At 45.0% G+C, this 16,457-nt stretch overlaps 1 protein-coding gene across 18 annotated transcripts in view; it reads left to right on the forward strand.

Moving 5' to 3' along the window:
* SGCD (sarcoglycan delta) overlaps positions 1 to 16,457 on the forward strand; it is a 354,229-nt gene that overhangs the window by 328,416 nt on the left and 9,356 nt on the right. For all 18 annotated transcript variants that reach the window (XM_074604512.1, XM_074604497.1, XM_074604504.1 and 15 more), the window contains one exon: positions 14,989 to 15,112. In XM_074604512.1, coding sequence (XP_074460613.1) covers positions 14,989 to 15,112 — 124 coding nt within the window. The remainder of the gene's footprint in view (positions 1 to 14,988; positions 15,113 to 16,457) is intronic.

Here is a 16,457-nt window from a genome sequence, read left to right on the forward strand (position 1 = left end):
CGTAATGCTGTGTAGACAGCAAAAGAGAGAGTCCTTGCACCTACTGTGTCCTGAGCAAACAAGACAAAAGGAGGCCAGGCACGGGACGCTGAAATTGCCTTTCTGGCGTGTGCCGCAGTGTGGGGGCGGAGGCAGGAGAAAAGCCAGGTTGACTCCTATTGCCTCTCATCCGCTTCTAAATTGCTTTGAAAAACAACTGTCCACTGCTGCAATAAACTGGGCTGCTGGGATGTTGCATGGACGTGAGAACGTGTTTTAGAGCAGCAGCTCTAAAACCACCAAAGTTCCCATTTTGAAGCCTTGGGCTCACAATATCAAACACTTCCCTGGCGTGTTGATGTACTGCCGTGGGTTTGGGGCTGTTGGTTCTTCACCTTCCTAAATCGCAGCCAAGTCTTGGTCAATGTTTGGACCCAACTTGAAAAGTTGTATTTTGATATCCGGGAAACCTTGAAGTCTGATTATGAAAAATGAAAGGAAACATTGGGAAAATCTGTGAGTCATTAATGTTGAGACTGTAACTTACACGTCTTGGAAAGAAGGGACAGGAGCTTCGAGTGCCTCCTCCCCACTGAGGAAATTTCTCTGAAGGAAATTTTCTGCTGTATTTCTGTGACACAGATACAGAGATTTCTCTGAGCTCTGTATGGCAGGCTTGATATTCAATGTCAAAACAAGTGAGCTGTTAGGCTGACTCATTGCAGTGTTGTATCCCAGCACTGACACTGGGTAACGTTAACAAGTGGGCGGTGGTACTGGTTTGGACTGGGAGGTCCAGTGTTGAACGTGGCTCCTCAATGTGGTGCGTGGAGGTGACACGAATGTCATCGTTTCCTTGGGGCCACAAAGTGAGGACTGGATTTGCTATTCTGGAACCGGAGTTAAGCACTCCTGGCTGCTGGGACACGGGGGTGTTACAAGGAATGCTGAAGTTTTGGTGTTCCCCATGCTAGGGGTGTGACAGGCCAGCCTTGGCACGTAGCACTTCTCTGTCTACGGGAAGAAGGTGACATTTGGAAACCTGGCAGAGTGCCGGCCTTGAATGGTAGAAATCAAGACATCTCACGTACTTTTTGCTTGAAAAAAACAGGAACACACCCGCATTCTAAAGAAAAGGGGGGAAACATACCCTAACTTCTGCCCTGCCTGGCTCGGTGGTGGCTCTGGGTACTGACACAGATGAAGACCATGTTATTAATTTTCACTGGGAAGGTTTTAGCAGTGGTGACCACCCACAGAGGATTGTCCATATTCCACACGCACTGGAGGAACCCAAACGGAGTTTAAGTTCTCGCCTGTTTTGTTTTCCCTCCTGCTGCCTGCCAAGCAGACAATCAATATATAGTGTTAATGTGACTGCTGAGAGACACCATGAGGGTGCAGGCAATTCAGAAAAAGCAAGGAATTCCAGGAAAATAAATTACACCTCACTGCTGTGATTGTTGTTGGTTTCAAAGGCAGTAAAATAACCACAATTATTTTTTTCTCTTGCAATGTTTCTTCATTATTATTATTATTTTGTTTGGCCATGCAAAGGAAGAATTAAGGTTGATTTTAAGGTCCAATTTCCTTTCCCATGTTAGGTTTCCAAGGTAACTCTATTGACTTTTTTTAAAGGTGGTACTTGAGAAGTCAGTGGGGTTACCTCTGTGTACCTGGGGGCGTTCCCACCGCGCAAGGCCATCTGGTGAAGTTCCTTGCGGAGGTGACGACTCAGGGCCACGCTCTGCAGCGGAGGTGGCAGTCTGCTGTGAGAAAGTTTTCAGATGAGTTGTTTTTGGGTGCTAGGAGAAATCCACGGCACAGAGTTGCCTGTATCATTTGCTGCGTTGGGGCAAATTACTCCCCCTGAGCCGTCTCCACCGCTGCTATACTGCGGGAAACCCAGGGCGCACGGAATGCGCTCGCACGTGGTCACAAAGGCAGTTCATCACAGGGATGAAAATTGAATTCCAGTGCTTCAAACACAGAGCCAGTCCTCCTACCTGCCTGCCTCACTTTTCAAAATCAAAATAAAATAGAGTAAAATGAAATGAAATTCCCAGCTAAAAACCTGTTCTAGGAAGTGGTTATGCCACTGAGTCGTACAGAGGCTTTTCTGACATCAGTTCATTTTCTTTTTAATCCATTTCATTTCACCTCCATGTGACCTCTTCCATTAGCAGCTGTAATTGTCTCTTTGTTATCTGCTAAAAAGTCATATAAGGGAGGTTATTACAGTCAAAACGCAGACTTGCCCACCGAAAGACAGAAGGAACGTCACGGAAGGCAGGAAACGATGAACTTTTTCTCATTTTGCTGCGGTTGACCCAAGGAGCTGGAGAACGGGTTTCTATACCTTAAAACAAACAAGGTCCACAACCTACAGCGTGGCTGCCAGCGATAGCACAGTGGCATATATCAAGCAGCAGGAGCAGAGCCAAGAGACCAGCGCCTGTGAGCAGCAGCGCTTCGTAACTCCCAGTTCCCACCAGTTCCAGGCGGAGCAGGACAGGGATGTAGCTGCCTTACGCAGAGGTGGGTTCGTGCCGATATGGTCATCTCCCAGCACACGGTGAATCGCCGCCACCTCGCTCAGCCTCTCTTTTAGTTAAGAAAAAAATATCACCTAGCGTGTGTCTTGAAAGCTTGCCAAGCCTTACCTTAAAACCTGTGTTTTCCTCAGGAGTGATTATGTGCAAAAGATAAACAGAAAACAGTTTGATTTTTAGCTGAAGATAAATTGATGCTAAGAATTTTCAAAACATCCTATTCCCAGAATTAAAGTAGTCCCTCTGGAGAAATCTCTGTACCCTCTTTTTCAGCAAGTTGGAGGGGTTTTTTTTTGTTTCCCGATATCTTTCTCTCTCTGCTCCATTCCTCCTTCCACCCACCCACGCAATCCCTTTGTTTTCTTCCCTGTACCATTTCCCAACCTATTTTCCTTTGCGTATTTGAAAACAAGAAATGATTTGGAAATCTCAAATACCTGTAAGGTTCTCAGTTCTAGACGATCAAAGAGCTTTGAGGCTAACTTCTTCAAATACTCCCCATCCCTCCCGTTGCCCTGCCACACTCCTCACTTGCAGAGTGGCAACCGGTCACACGGAGGAGCATTGGGCCCCGCCTCAGTCTCTGTCCTCAGCGGTCTTGTCCCTTCCTTGGCTTTGTCTTGGTGTTTCTCCAGAGATGCGTTTGGTTTTCACGTATTTCTTTTCTCTGTTGCACATTGTAAGTTGTACACAGAAAAATTTTCCAAACTGTCGGAACAGGTTACAAAGCAGTGCTATAACGGGGGGATGGAGAGGAATCTTACATCAGTGGATGCTTATTAAAAATTGGTTGTCTTTCTAAAAGGCAAGGTTTCGGTTCAGCTAGGTTTGATACGGGAATGGGCAGCTGACTTCCAGGCTGGTTTATCCACAAATCAGACTAGGCACTGGTTATCACCCTGGGCACTGCCGGTATCTTCACCTAGACAGCATCTTTTGTGATCCCTCTTTGCTATCCCAGCTTTAGCAAATAGTAATAAATATAGGGAAAAGTAGGTCAAATTTCATGATTGACAATGGTTTTGGCCATGTAAAAGGTGTTTCTTTTCAAGTCCTGTTTCTCTGTGCATGGTCATAGATGCTTCTAGAAGGACGTGTGTGCACTGGTGGTTAAGTGAGGCTGCTGCGTGTCTGCCAGGCAGCGGGGCAGGGCAGGGAATTGCAGCTGGAAATAGGAATTGTGCCTCTAATGAGGGAGCAAGGCTGTGAACAAGTGGTCTGGAGGGTGAAACATCTCCCCAGCTCTCAGCAGGAGCCCAGCACATTGGAAAAGAGGATTGCTGCATAATAACGGGGTGGATTGGAGGCGTTTGGGCCGTTCCTGCGGTGTTTAGCACGCAGACATACAACCGTATTGCTGGTGTAATTGTGACTGTGAAAGAGGGCACAAGTCTGGCACGTGCATCCCTTTAGATTTACAATTTATGCATGTTGACCATTTTGTGAAGTATACTGGGGACAGCAAATGGTACATCTTCTGCATAAAAATGAAAAGTAACTGAAAACCGGTTATGTGCTCTATATAGCTCTTGATCAGAGGGGGAAAAATGACTACAGATTTGTGGTTGACAAGTTTCAGAAAAGGTTCAACAGAGAGTGAAAATTGACATTTAGCAAATAGCAATTCAGCCTTCATTTCTTGCGAAGCTGCCTGAAATAAACCGCAGGTTTTAAACAAAATGTTTGGTCAGTTTTATTGGATGTTGCTTGTCTCATTACTGCAGTTAATTAAAAGGGGGGACAAAAAGTCAAAGCCAGAGTCAATAAGTTTGTTAATAAAGATTTAATTTGGTGGAATCATTATAAATTGACTGTACAGCGAATGGATATGCCACAGGAGTATGACTGTCTGAAGGTCTATAAATGGGTTTTCAGAAATAGCCATCAGGTTGTAGCCAATTTGTCATGCTAAATAAGCTCTTCAGATCCACTTAGGCAAGTGTGTACATGTTTCCAAAGGATATCACCACCAAGGGTATGATACATACAGACACACCGTTTTTTCCAGCAGGTTTTATATTCTCCCATTTCAAATCCTTTTTAGTTTTGTTAGCTCTATATTTCTCATTGTAAGTGATTTACTATTAAGTCCGATCTTTTTAGAAGGAATAGACTAAGTCACTGAAGAAGAGACAAAGTAAATCATCCCTGCAGAAAGCACTGCAGGCTGAACCTCTGTGCTATCCACGTGAGATTTTAACCTACATGACCCTTTTCCTTTATGTCTGACCAAATGGCAGGTAGAAATCCCGTGACAGATAGACTTCAAAAAGAATTTAAAAATGGAAATCTAGATCAACATTTCTTCTCTTCGGAAAGCAGTTCTGATGTAGAAGACTGCGTGCAAACTACTGATGATAAGGACAGCGGTATTTGCATAGCACCGCACCCCTGCCAGTAATCCTCTCGTTTGAGAACGTTGGGTTATCACAAGAAAGTGATTTCTCTGTCAGTGATGACAGGCTGGTCTGTTCAGCAGGATTAGTTAACACCCTGAAAAACAGAGGAATAAGGTAAAATTTTTGTATGGTGCAGTCTTCTTCCAGAGGAGAAGAGCAAGCCAGGAAAGTAGGGGAGAGTTGGCCCAAATTGACCCACTGGTCAACCACTGGCTGCACCTGAAAGTCGCCCCAAGGTAGAGCACTGTATAACATCTGTGTTCACAGATATTTTATGGGTTAATCTAGCAAATTTTAGCTGACTCAAGTACCATGGGTACCCAACTTTCCGTTGGGTTTTACAGTTTTAGGCCAACTGAGATGGCTTTTGTCCTCCTGCCGCCAGCCAGAAGCCAGTATAAACTTCAGGAAAAAGCCCATTTGAGCCTTGGCTCCAGGCTACAGTATAGCTGTCCCTCTCCCCGTTCCGGGGGCTCAGGGTTGCTATGAAATTCGGTGGCTTCACAGACCTGCGTTGTGATGTGTTCATCTCCTCCGTGTTCCTGGTGGCAGCACTTTGGTAGACAGTAGGTAGCAAGCGGTGTCAGTGGCCCCGAGGAAGAGCTGCGATGTTTTGCGTCTATTTCTTTTTCTCCTCCCTGGCTTGGTGACAATACGTCAAGATAATACCCAATCTTAACAGCCTCTTCTGTAATTCTGGTTGAAAGGGTTTCTTCCAATTTATGCCTTTTAATTAGAAGCTTTCAACCTGTAATTAGAAACTTACACCAGCCCAGCCTCTGTTTCTGAAAAATGCATTTGTGGTTTAGGCAATTATGGTAACATAAAAAGTAATTATTTTTCTCCATGTGTGAAATGAGCGTGCTCATTAATGCACCCAACAGGCAGAGGATTTTATTTTGTTTCGATTTGGTTTATTTTATTGCAGTAAGTTACATAACAAGGTACAGCAGACAAGCCAAAAAAAAAACCAAACCCCGAAGGTGGTTTAGGTAGTAATGAGGTATGTCTGAGTACAGAGCCTGTTACTTTGCTGAGAGCGCAGGGACGCTGCCGTCGGCGGGAGCAGAGGCACGGCCGTGCTGCAGCTCCCAGCCCTCTGGTTAGCGCACGCAGCGATTTCCAGACCATCACTTGACCAGTTTTGACCCAGACTACGTAACTCATGACAAGAGACGCTTGGTGTTGGGGTTTTTTTGTAATAAAAATAATTACAGGCTCTTTAGTTCCGGCTAGCGGCACCAGTAGCAGCGCTGTGGCTTGGTTAAAGCTCTCACTCAGCCTCCTCTGTGGTCGTGTCATTTGCTGTCCGGGTGCCAATCGTGCCAGGAGCAGGGACATCTGTCCTTGGATTTTCCTCCAGCCAGAGCTGACTCTGTATTTCGTAGTGCCTCGTATGGCTGGTTCCTGGCAGAGGTTACGTTAGCATACAGGGCTGTACTCCACAGGCTGAATCTTCTCAGTCCCACCCACAATTGCTATGGTTTATTAATCACGCCCGAGCTCTCGGCTGGTGACACCTCTGCCCAGCGGTGCACGGTGGCACTGTTGCCTGCTCAGGCTGTGGCCCCCGGCCACTCGGCATCTTCTGCTGGCCGCAGCCAGGCCGTGTTAGGTGGAGGTTTCCTACCGCATGGCACACTAACGACTCTGGATGTTCCGGTTTATCAATTAAGGCTGAAAGATGGGGCGCAGCGGGAGGGAGGTGGTCCTGCGGGCGGCGCTCCGCGCGGGTCTGTCAGGCACAGTAGCCATTCGGAACAAGACCAATCTGCTCACAACCCAGTGGGTGAGGAGAGGGAAGTTGCAGTCATCTCTACACTTAAAATAGGAATAATTCATTTTGCATCCCCGAATCCCTTCCCTGGCCACTTAAACACATCACCTTAAACCACATCTGTATTTACCACACATCATTTTTTACAATCTCCCAATTTCTATGATAATCTCCTACCTTGATTTATAAGCAACAGAATTTTTTAATTATCCAGATGATTTTAATTTTCTCAGCCATACCTCCACTTTGTTAAACATTAATCTCATACTTTTTTCTTTGACAGTCTTCACCCTTCACCACTTCTCCTGTTCATAATGAAACTCGATCTCAATAGTATTACACGGTACATTTTTCTCCCTAGATTAATTTGATACCTTCTGTTTGATCTCTGTTTTTATCTTCTAAATACTATATTTGGCTTCTTGTAAACCATTCCAGAAATTACTTAAAAAGTAAAAAACAAACCCAAACTCTAAAACATTTAGGACAACTTTCCATAATTACATCTCCTTCAGCAATTCCCATGTTGTAGCATGGTAGCACAAAGAATTTACGACTGTATTTTGATTCGTCCATGTTTTTCTAGTTTTACTGCTTTTCAGTGCTCTGAATAAGCCTCAGTTAGTGCAGAGTGTACTGGGAGACTGCAACAGGGGATTTCCTCTGTGGCGGGAGGATCTGTGTGCTCAAACTCTTCCTCTTGCTGAGGAAGGACAATTTTTTCAGAGGAAAACGGAAGCTGGTTCTCACCTGCTTAGTGCTGGAAGTCGATCCTGTGCCTACAAACGCCTCTGTTCCTCCTTTGTCTAGACCCACTCAAATCTCCTTTGAATATGAGCTGAGCATCTTCCTAGTGCTGGCTTTGACCGACTTTGTAATGATTTCAAGCAGCTCCTGTTACTCATTAGTCCTCCTGCCAGCGTTGCAGTCTCTGAAGAGATATTGGGGTATTTCCATTGTATGGTCAGGAGAGTATTGTTTTAGCATCGACTCTGCTTGGGAAGAGTTCACCAAACACAGGATCCACAGCTCAAACTAGGTGAAAAATATACGAACGGTTTCGTTTGGCACTAAGCTGAAGTTAAGAAAACCAGCGCAGATCTATTACACTTCTTGTGATTAAGCACTTCTTTTTGTATTGCGGCTGTAAGAGCTCTATTAAAAAAATATATATTAAAAAAAAAAAAAGGAGAGAGAAAAGGAAAGTTGTAAAATGAGATGTAAGGCATTCGCTTGAGATTGAATTAGCAGACCTGGAGCAGGGAGAAATGGTCAGGACTGGATGGCTGCAGCGCACCAGGAGGGGAGGATGGAGCAAGCACACAGGTACCCGCAAACACCCACTCTCGCCCGTTCCTTCGGCCGTCGGGGACTGCAGCACTCGCGGAGTCCACGCAGGTCTGTTCACGCAGGGCGTTCACTGAGTTCCCTATCTGAGGAAATATTAAAGCTTATGAACAATGTCAAGCACAAGGGTAATTCATATTATTTTCTCAACTCCTTTTTGTCTTTCTCTTGACTCAGCTTTGTACAAAATGTCTTTAGTCTGCGTTGCCCAAATACAGAGAAGCTCGTTGTTGCACCCCTTGCCATTTGAACCAGACTTATCTGTAGCTCAATTAGAAAGCTCTAATTTCCAATAAAGCATCGTTAGACCTCTGCTCCTGTCAGGTCTCTGACAGGTTTAACTGGATTTTCCTTAGGAATTAACCATGGTTTGTGGGTGATAGCTGAAAGAATTTTCTTTCATTGTCCGCTAGATCATATTAGGAATTACATGAGGCTTTGGACCACCAGCCATAAAAATCTGCCTCAGAGTCTGGCTGCACTGGAATCGTCACTTATTAGATTTGCAGCATAAACATTGGGAACCTCACGGTGATCCACGCTGTCAAACTAAACAGTATTTACAGCGTTAGGCAGGATTTACAATTGGATGACATGATAATAATATATCCTTGTTTACTTCTGTAATTAATGTTCCTAAAGAAAATATCCTGGAAACCTTCCATAAGCAAGATTTATTTCTGTTGATTGAGACTGCAATCAGATGTCCCCATTCAAACAGTAATTGGTGTGTTTCATTAAAATGTAATTGAAAACGAGATTTATGTCAATGCTAGGTAATAAATAAGAAGGATACATTTTTTCTTATTAGTGATGATCTCTTGTGAGCTCTCAGTACTTGCTGCTTTTGTGCTGCGCTGTGTACATCATGTTTTGTCAAAATCATGGTATCTTGGAAAAAGACATTGCGCATGTTCCCATGTGGATTTTAACCTCTCACTCCGATGTACCCAGCTCCCTTTTTCGCTCTTCCCTGTTTTATATTAGGCTCTCTGTTGTTGCATATTTTAGCTCATTTTGTTCTCGTGAAATGGCGTTGCCTTCCTGGAAGGAAACCTAGTGATGGGGAGTAGAGCTCAGGGAAGAGCCTTTGGCTCTTTGGGAGATGACAAGACTTTGCTTGAACTTAGGATCAGTTGAGCTTTTCACCAGGTGAGTCTAGACCCAACCCGTTGTTCCTCCTCCCAAACTTCTTCTGTTCCAATACAAGCGCAGGTAAGACAAATCAAAAAAAGTTTAAAAACATTCTAGAACTAGAAAGGAAACGTTGTTTCTTTGCAATTCAGTAAAAGCTAATTAACTTCCAGTTAATAGGGAGAAAAGTATTGTGTTTTCTTCTATGAACAGATATATATTTAAGATAACACACAAATAATGGAGTCAGAAGTGTAAGTCCCTGCGAATGGGTGATCCCATTGATTTCATTGAAACAAGGGAGTTAAAACTGAAAACAAATTTCAACCTGAGATACTGGTTCATTACCAGCAAATTGATGGAGCTCTACATTTACTTGCTAGCATAATTTACCAATTGTATGAGATGTAAGCAGGCACAGTGGTAACATTGGCTAATTTTATGCTCAATGTGAAATCTTATAGCTGGTCAGATGGATACCATAAGAAATAATTAGAGTCATTAGAAATAATGGGCTACAGCTGCAGTAATACATGCTCTATTCTCAGTCCAGAGGTTTCTAAGGAAAATTAAATTAGCTCATGTTCCCACACAGCTGCATCGTATGCTCCTCACCTCCTGAGAGTAAACCACTCTTCCCATGTCCATACTGCAAGCAAACTTTGTGCCCCACACAGAAAAATCCCCTGCTGGGGACAAGAAATTCTGAAGCTTGGGACCATTCTTGTAAAAAAAACAAAAAAGTAATAAAAAAAAACCAAAAAGTGGCAGCAATAGGTCCCCAGTTCACGTTAACTCCTTTCCTGTGTTGAGGCGCATCCCTCCGTTGTGCTGCAGCCTTTGGTACCAGCTACGAGTTGCAAGTCCTGCTTGCATCAATACGGGACCCAGGCAAATATTTTTCCCCGTAAACTCCTGACATTAAACTTTATTCTTTTAAGGGAATTATGTCCGCTTTATTGGAAGCACATCAGCAGCCCCTAGCTGCGGGTGGTACTGCCCTCACATCTGTAATATCCTCTCTTCCCCCCACATTCAAAAGGCTGTTCCTAATACTAAGGAGAAAGATGCATTATCCTGGAGGGGTGAGGAGAGGGACAAGAAGGAAATATAATCCATGGTACTGGAATGATTAATGTGACTGTTTATGATGAAGGAAATGAAAGCTAGAAATCTGGATAAATAATGATCTTTCACTGAAACCACAATACAAACTCATATGCCGACCTCCTTTAAATTATTGCTGAAGTTTTCAAAGCAAAGCGGGGATGGCACCGAAAATCTTGCTCTCTTGTTGAATCCCAGGAGCACAGAATTTCTAGCGATAGCAGGAGAGGGGTTCACTGCAAGATGCACGCATGCCATCACCTCTCTGTACAATGTGAGAGGCTTCGGTGATAGGTTTGAGTAAAAGGGCTTAGGAGGCACATTTAGCACTGACCATTAAGCACGGTGAGCTGGAGAAAGGCTTCCCCTGCACACATCATCTCGCGCATTGGTATGCAGCCGAGTGTGCTCAGCGGGAGGAACAAGACTAACAGTATTTTTGATGAAAGTAAGAACCTAATATTGCAGCTTTGGAAAGATCAGTTATCCATCTGCCAACCATCTATCTTTGGCTATGGTACTTACCTGGCCTTGGTTATTACAGCATGTAGCCGCTTCACAACCACTAATATATTTATCTTCTGGTCCTCCCCATGGAGTTGGGCAGTGCTGGTACCTCTGTTGCAGAACTAAGAACTGAGATTCAGGGTCAGAGTTGTTATGGCATTTAGGTGCTCAATGGGATTTTCAGAAGTACCTAACACCCGTTGTAATAAGTGGAACCTGGGTACTTTGATAGTTCTGAAAATCCTGTTACTTGTGTCTTTTCTTTTAAAATCTTGGGCTTATATGACACCCTGGGATCCATAGGAGAGGTACCCGTGTTGTGGGCAGTCACCCAGACAGGAGACTGTCCCTTCATCCACCTCCTGGGAGACTGTGGGTGGGACAGGAACAATTTTATGGCAGTAGCTTATCTCCGTCCTGAATTCAGCAAGCTGTAACTCTGTGGCTGGCAGTGAATTTGCCCTCCTTGCCCAGCTCTGTGAGAGAGGTCAGACTCTGGTCCTGGAAATACAAACAGCAAAAATAAGCAGCGCCCATGGTCAATAAAAAGGGCTTATGTGCCAGTTGCTGGGATGGAAGATTCAAGAGCAGGAGCAAATAATGAAACAATCTATATTCATGCAGCCACCTTTCCAGCCTACCGCTGTAAGTACGGGCTTACACCTGACGGGGAGATGTGAATCCTCCTGAAAGCTCCGGAGTATCACACTGGAAAACAAATGTTGATTTTGAACAAATTATCTGTTCATCGCTAAATCATTTTCTTTCATTATTAGTCTCCAAATTGGTTCTGCTCTGGAAGACAGAATTAGGTTTAAAAGCAGAGTGTCTCTTAAACACTTGCGTCAAATGAAAGTATTCGGTAAACATTACTCAGACCCCCTAGAGCATAAACTCCTCAACTGCTTTCTCCGGCTTTGCATAGATTTTTCAGCTCCTGGTGTACAGACAGGTGTCTCAGGGATTCATTCAGGATATCAGAAAGTAATCAAATTAAATCCCTTACAATCATGTGGCCCTCAAATGCTAAGGAAAATTTTATTAAGACCTTTCTGTCCTCGTTTACAGTAGTGTAAACTGGGACAAGAGTCCCATGCAAACAGGTGGAGTTACACCAATATCGAATGGGTAAGAGAGAGAAGAGTCAGACTCCAAAGCCACGGCACAGGTACAGAACCATGTGGGCTGCAAGGCCAAGTTTCTAATCTCTGGAAGAGCTGCACTTTGCTGTTACAGTGCTTGCACTCATTGCCATAGTTTTAAGGTTGTAAAAAAAAAAAAAACACAAAAACAAAACCCTGGGCTTCAAAATTATGTTTTTAGCATTAAAGGGATGGGGTTTTGGTTAATTCAGCATCTCAGCAAGATTGCAGCTGTCTGAGCTAGTGACAGAGCGGGGCTCAGCTCAGCTAACTTTAAAACACCGACGTGGCGCTGCAGGGAGCAGGGTGGGTTTTGGAGCAGCGAAGCCCCAGCGTTATGTTCTTGTCCCGTGTTACAGCACGGACTATCGGGAGGTGCTTGGGAGCGTCACTTGTGCCTCCATGAGGCAAGAAGCTCTGTAGGGAGTAGGATGTGTCTAATTGCATGGGTTTTCATCAGTGTTTGTAAGGTGCCGTCACCCCGCCTGTAGGTTTTCATTGGATGGAGGAGGGAGGACGACTCAGTCACTTTGTTAGATATGAAAAGAGAATAAAACTTTGGGACAGTGTTATCTAGTGGACACCCAGGTTCTTGGTAGCTTGTTCAAAGCATGAATTTAACTCGGTTTGATGTTATGGGGACCTGTGTGCACAGGGGAAGATACGGAAGGAGAAGGTCCCTCTTGATCCCCCCGCAAGCCTGTGAAGACATTCACCCACTTCCCAGCTCTCTGCACGCTCCAGTAAAGCACTGGTGTGGGACTGGGAGGCTGCTCTGGTACAGGGCAGGAATCGAGAGCTGCTGCTGCTGCAAATGAGTGCGTTTGCCCTGTGGTGTCTGAACACTGTTTTGCACTTAGAAGATTTATTTCTCAGTGGGCAGAAGGGCTACAAGATTAACAGATGAACAAATACATTGAGACAGCCAAGACATCAAAGAAACTGAAGAGTCACTGGGATGTCGGAGAGCTGAAGAGTCACCTGGCCGTGGTTCTTAGGAATTATTTTATCCTCAGATTAGCTCAGCTGTCTTGGGGTTTGGACACATCCTCTGGTGAATTTAGCTACAGCGACTTAAGACATTACTGGCCTCAGCTCTCTGCTTCTCCTCCGGAGGATCCTGCCTCTGGAGCAGAGGCAGCAGGAGGGAATGTGTGCCTGCACCCCAGCCACTGCAGCTCAGATCCTGGCGGCTTACTGCAAGCAGAGCACCCTTCATTTTTGGGGGTAGATACCAGCTTGTGAGCTGTACCACCGAGGATGAGAGCATCCTGTATCCCTGGGCAGGAATCTCCAGGGAAAATGTGGGGCAGACAGCGTGTTAAGCCACTATAATGAAAGCCACCAGAGTGCATGTGCCAGAGCCTAAGGCGCTGTGCTGTGGCTATTTTTACCATAAAGAAATTCTAACAGATATTGGAAAGTCAGTTATTGCAATTGGAAGGTCAGAGGGAATCATATCCCAGCTAGCACTATTTAATGTCAATCATTCTTTGCAAGCTTTTTCTCCTCCACGCAATCTGCAATTCAATCAGGAAGAAAAAAATAGTGAGTAGCAGCATCTTAACCTTAGGTTCCTCGTACAGGAACCAGACAAGGGGTGATACCAGTGGAGGGATCAGAAGAAGGTTTATGAAGGATGTAGATTCCCTGCAGAGAGCAAGAAAAAGCAGGTCAGGAAGATTGCGCAGAGGCTGCTAACCATGAGACCACGCTCGCTCCTTGGGCTGCATCTGCCTCAGTTCTTCCCCGAAATTTAGATGTAGTTGAGTCAACCAGGAAATTACGGATGAGTCTGGGGTCTTGAGGGAAAGGGGTTCAAAAAACAACAATATGAAGACACCAACAAGAGGGAAAGTCATAACTTGAAAAGTGCCACACAGAGGGAACTGTGCCTTTGCTTTATTGAACTGTTGGCTGCAATAAATACATCCGAATTCCCTCAGTCTCCTGTAATGTTGTCTCAGTACAGCAGGAGTCCATTTGAGAATATACTTACTTGCACAAATGATTATATATGAACAGCAGAGAAACAGCTGCAGTGATGCAAGCGAATCCTAAGAGCTGCCCAAGTGAGCTCGGGGGTTGTGTGCTGCCCTTGCGCTGTGGTTTGGTCAGTGCTGCCTGCGCGAAGCCATGGGGGGTTGGTCAGTGCTGTCTACCCAAAGCCATGGGGGGTTGGTCAGTGCTGTCTACCCAAAGCCATGGGGGGTTGGTCAGTGCTGTCTACCCAAAGCCATGGAGGCAGAGGAGTTTCTGTTCCACTCCGCCTGCCTGCTTTGCCTGGGAAAGATCATAGTCTAGACTTTGTGATGCTACAGTAAATAAATGGTGATAAAATCAACTAAGACAATATTCCCAAAGAGGAATATCCCTCCCAAAGAGGGAGAATTGGTTTTTATTATAATTTTCAATACAGAAAGCAATAAGACACTATTATAAAGAAGAGACAAGTATAGTACAAGTACAAGACCTACGAATGGATAATCGGCAAGGAAGGCTGAACCTTGCGCTTGTGCATCTTACAGCATTAGCCCCAGTTGCCTGAACTGAAAGGTTTGGTTGTGTGAGCCAGTGCTGTAACAGGGTTGTCCTGTCCCTGTGTGGTGTACCCACGGTTAGGAGGGGTCAAAGCACTGACAGGCTGTGAGCAGTGGGATGTGAACATAGGAGTGGAGACCAGGAACTTTGGGGTCTTCAACCTTTTTTTTTTTTCATTGATTTCCTTGTGCCCTTAAACCCTTCCAAGCCCTCACATCTTGCATATGAGCAAGTTGGTCATGGGGGAAGCTCTCACACCTTGCATCGTGTCCCAGCGTTCACAGCACAGCAAAGCTGATGTGAAATGTTAGCAGATTGGATTTGTGATGTGTTTTATCGCGCTGTGCATGAATGCTTTCCAGCGGCTAAACCAGGTGTGAATCTGAGCCTCAGCAGGTTCAAAGGTGGCATGCAATGGGCAGTCGGGCTGTGCAGGACGACAGCCTGAGATTCAGCGTGAATGTTCAACCCACCGGCTGCTGTAACTCCCCTCTCTGTTACAGACTGGAGTCGCCTACGCGCGCGCTGGTGATGGAGGCTCCAAAAGGCATCGAGATCAACGCGGAGGCCGGCAGCTTGAAAGCCACGTGCAGGACAGAGCTCAGGCTGGAATCCAAAGACGGAGAGGTAAGCGAAGGACGTCGCGCCCTGCAGCAAAAACAAACCAAGGCGCAGATCAGATCCCCTGCAGATCGGTAGCCTTCTGAGTCACTGAGCTGCTCCATGGGAGACGCGGGTGAGAAGGCACGGGCCAAGCAGGCCTTCCTAGCCTAGTTTCTGCGAGCAGTGCTTGAACGTATCATATGCAAACGAGCCTCACTCTGTGGCAAAGGCGGATTCATTATTTTTAAAGTGCTTGGATAATAGCATCTGTTGTTCAGGCAGATTTATGCGGCTGTAAAATACACGGTGCTCCTAAATTCTTTGTTTCCTTGTCACTTTAGAACAAGATTTACTTGGCCAACATAATTAAATCTTTTATCATACATTTTTCTATAAGAAGAGCTTAATTCACCGTTATTGATCTGAAAAGCTTTTGTAGCTGATGTTTTCATTTTGGAAAGAAAGGGAACATTAGGAGCCACAGGTTGTTGCACTGGGGAAACTTCCAAAGAGGAAGAGAGAATAACTAAAACTGGTAACACAGAACAAAAGTAAAAAAGGTGTTGAGTTAAGCCTTTCCTGGTGTCTCAAAAACACACGAGCACATGGGTCCCATCCCCTCCACCCACCACAATGACGGAAGACACCGAAGGATGTGGCTGAGGAGCTCCCACTGGGGAACCCACCGAGCGCCTCGGCAGGAGGAGCTTCCCATTGATCGCAAACCTCCCAGCAACAGGGCTCCAACAGAAGCTAACGTTTTCCTATCTTACTATCAGGTGTAATAAATAGAATGGGATTTTTATTGCAATTCCTGTTATTTCTAAACATTTGCATTTTAAGAGATTCCAAACCCAGATCAGGGCTGTTAACAAAAATACCCCCCCGAAAAAATAACCCTACCTAATATACTGCAATTGAAATCCAAGGCATTTCACTGCTGCAAGCAGTTGTCTTAATGTTTTTAATGCTAATTTGCTTTTAAAATGCATATATTGATCTGTGTCTTTCGGGAGATTAGATAGTTGGATACTAAAACTGGAGACTCACTGTAATTGCAAGATAAGAGCAAACACTGTCAGTTGCCCTGTAATATTCTGGTGTGCAGGTTATCTTGCTGTGCTGCTCTCGTGATGTTAGAGCACTCCCCTGTAGCTGCCGTGTGTCTAAGAGCTGCCACACGTTCACTTTTATGTTCTGTTTTACAAGGAGAAATTCTGGTCTGTGGCGGCATTTAAGTTCTTTTTAATATACATGAAAGTGTTACACATATACGTAAAACACACATAAAAGTGAGTGCTGGGAGCCTGCAATCATAACTGGCAATGGGATCGCAGTGCCAGAAGTCCCGGTGGAGGAGCGGAGTCGT

The sequence above is a fragment of the Larus michahellis genome, chromosome 11 (assembly GCF_964199755.1).
Source record: "Larus michahellis chromosome 11, bLarMic1.1, whole genome shotgun sequence".
NCBI lineage: Eukaryota > Metazoa > Chordata > Aves > Charadriiformes > Laridae > Larus > Larus michahellis.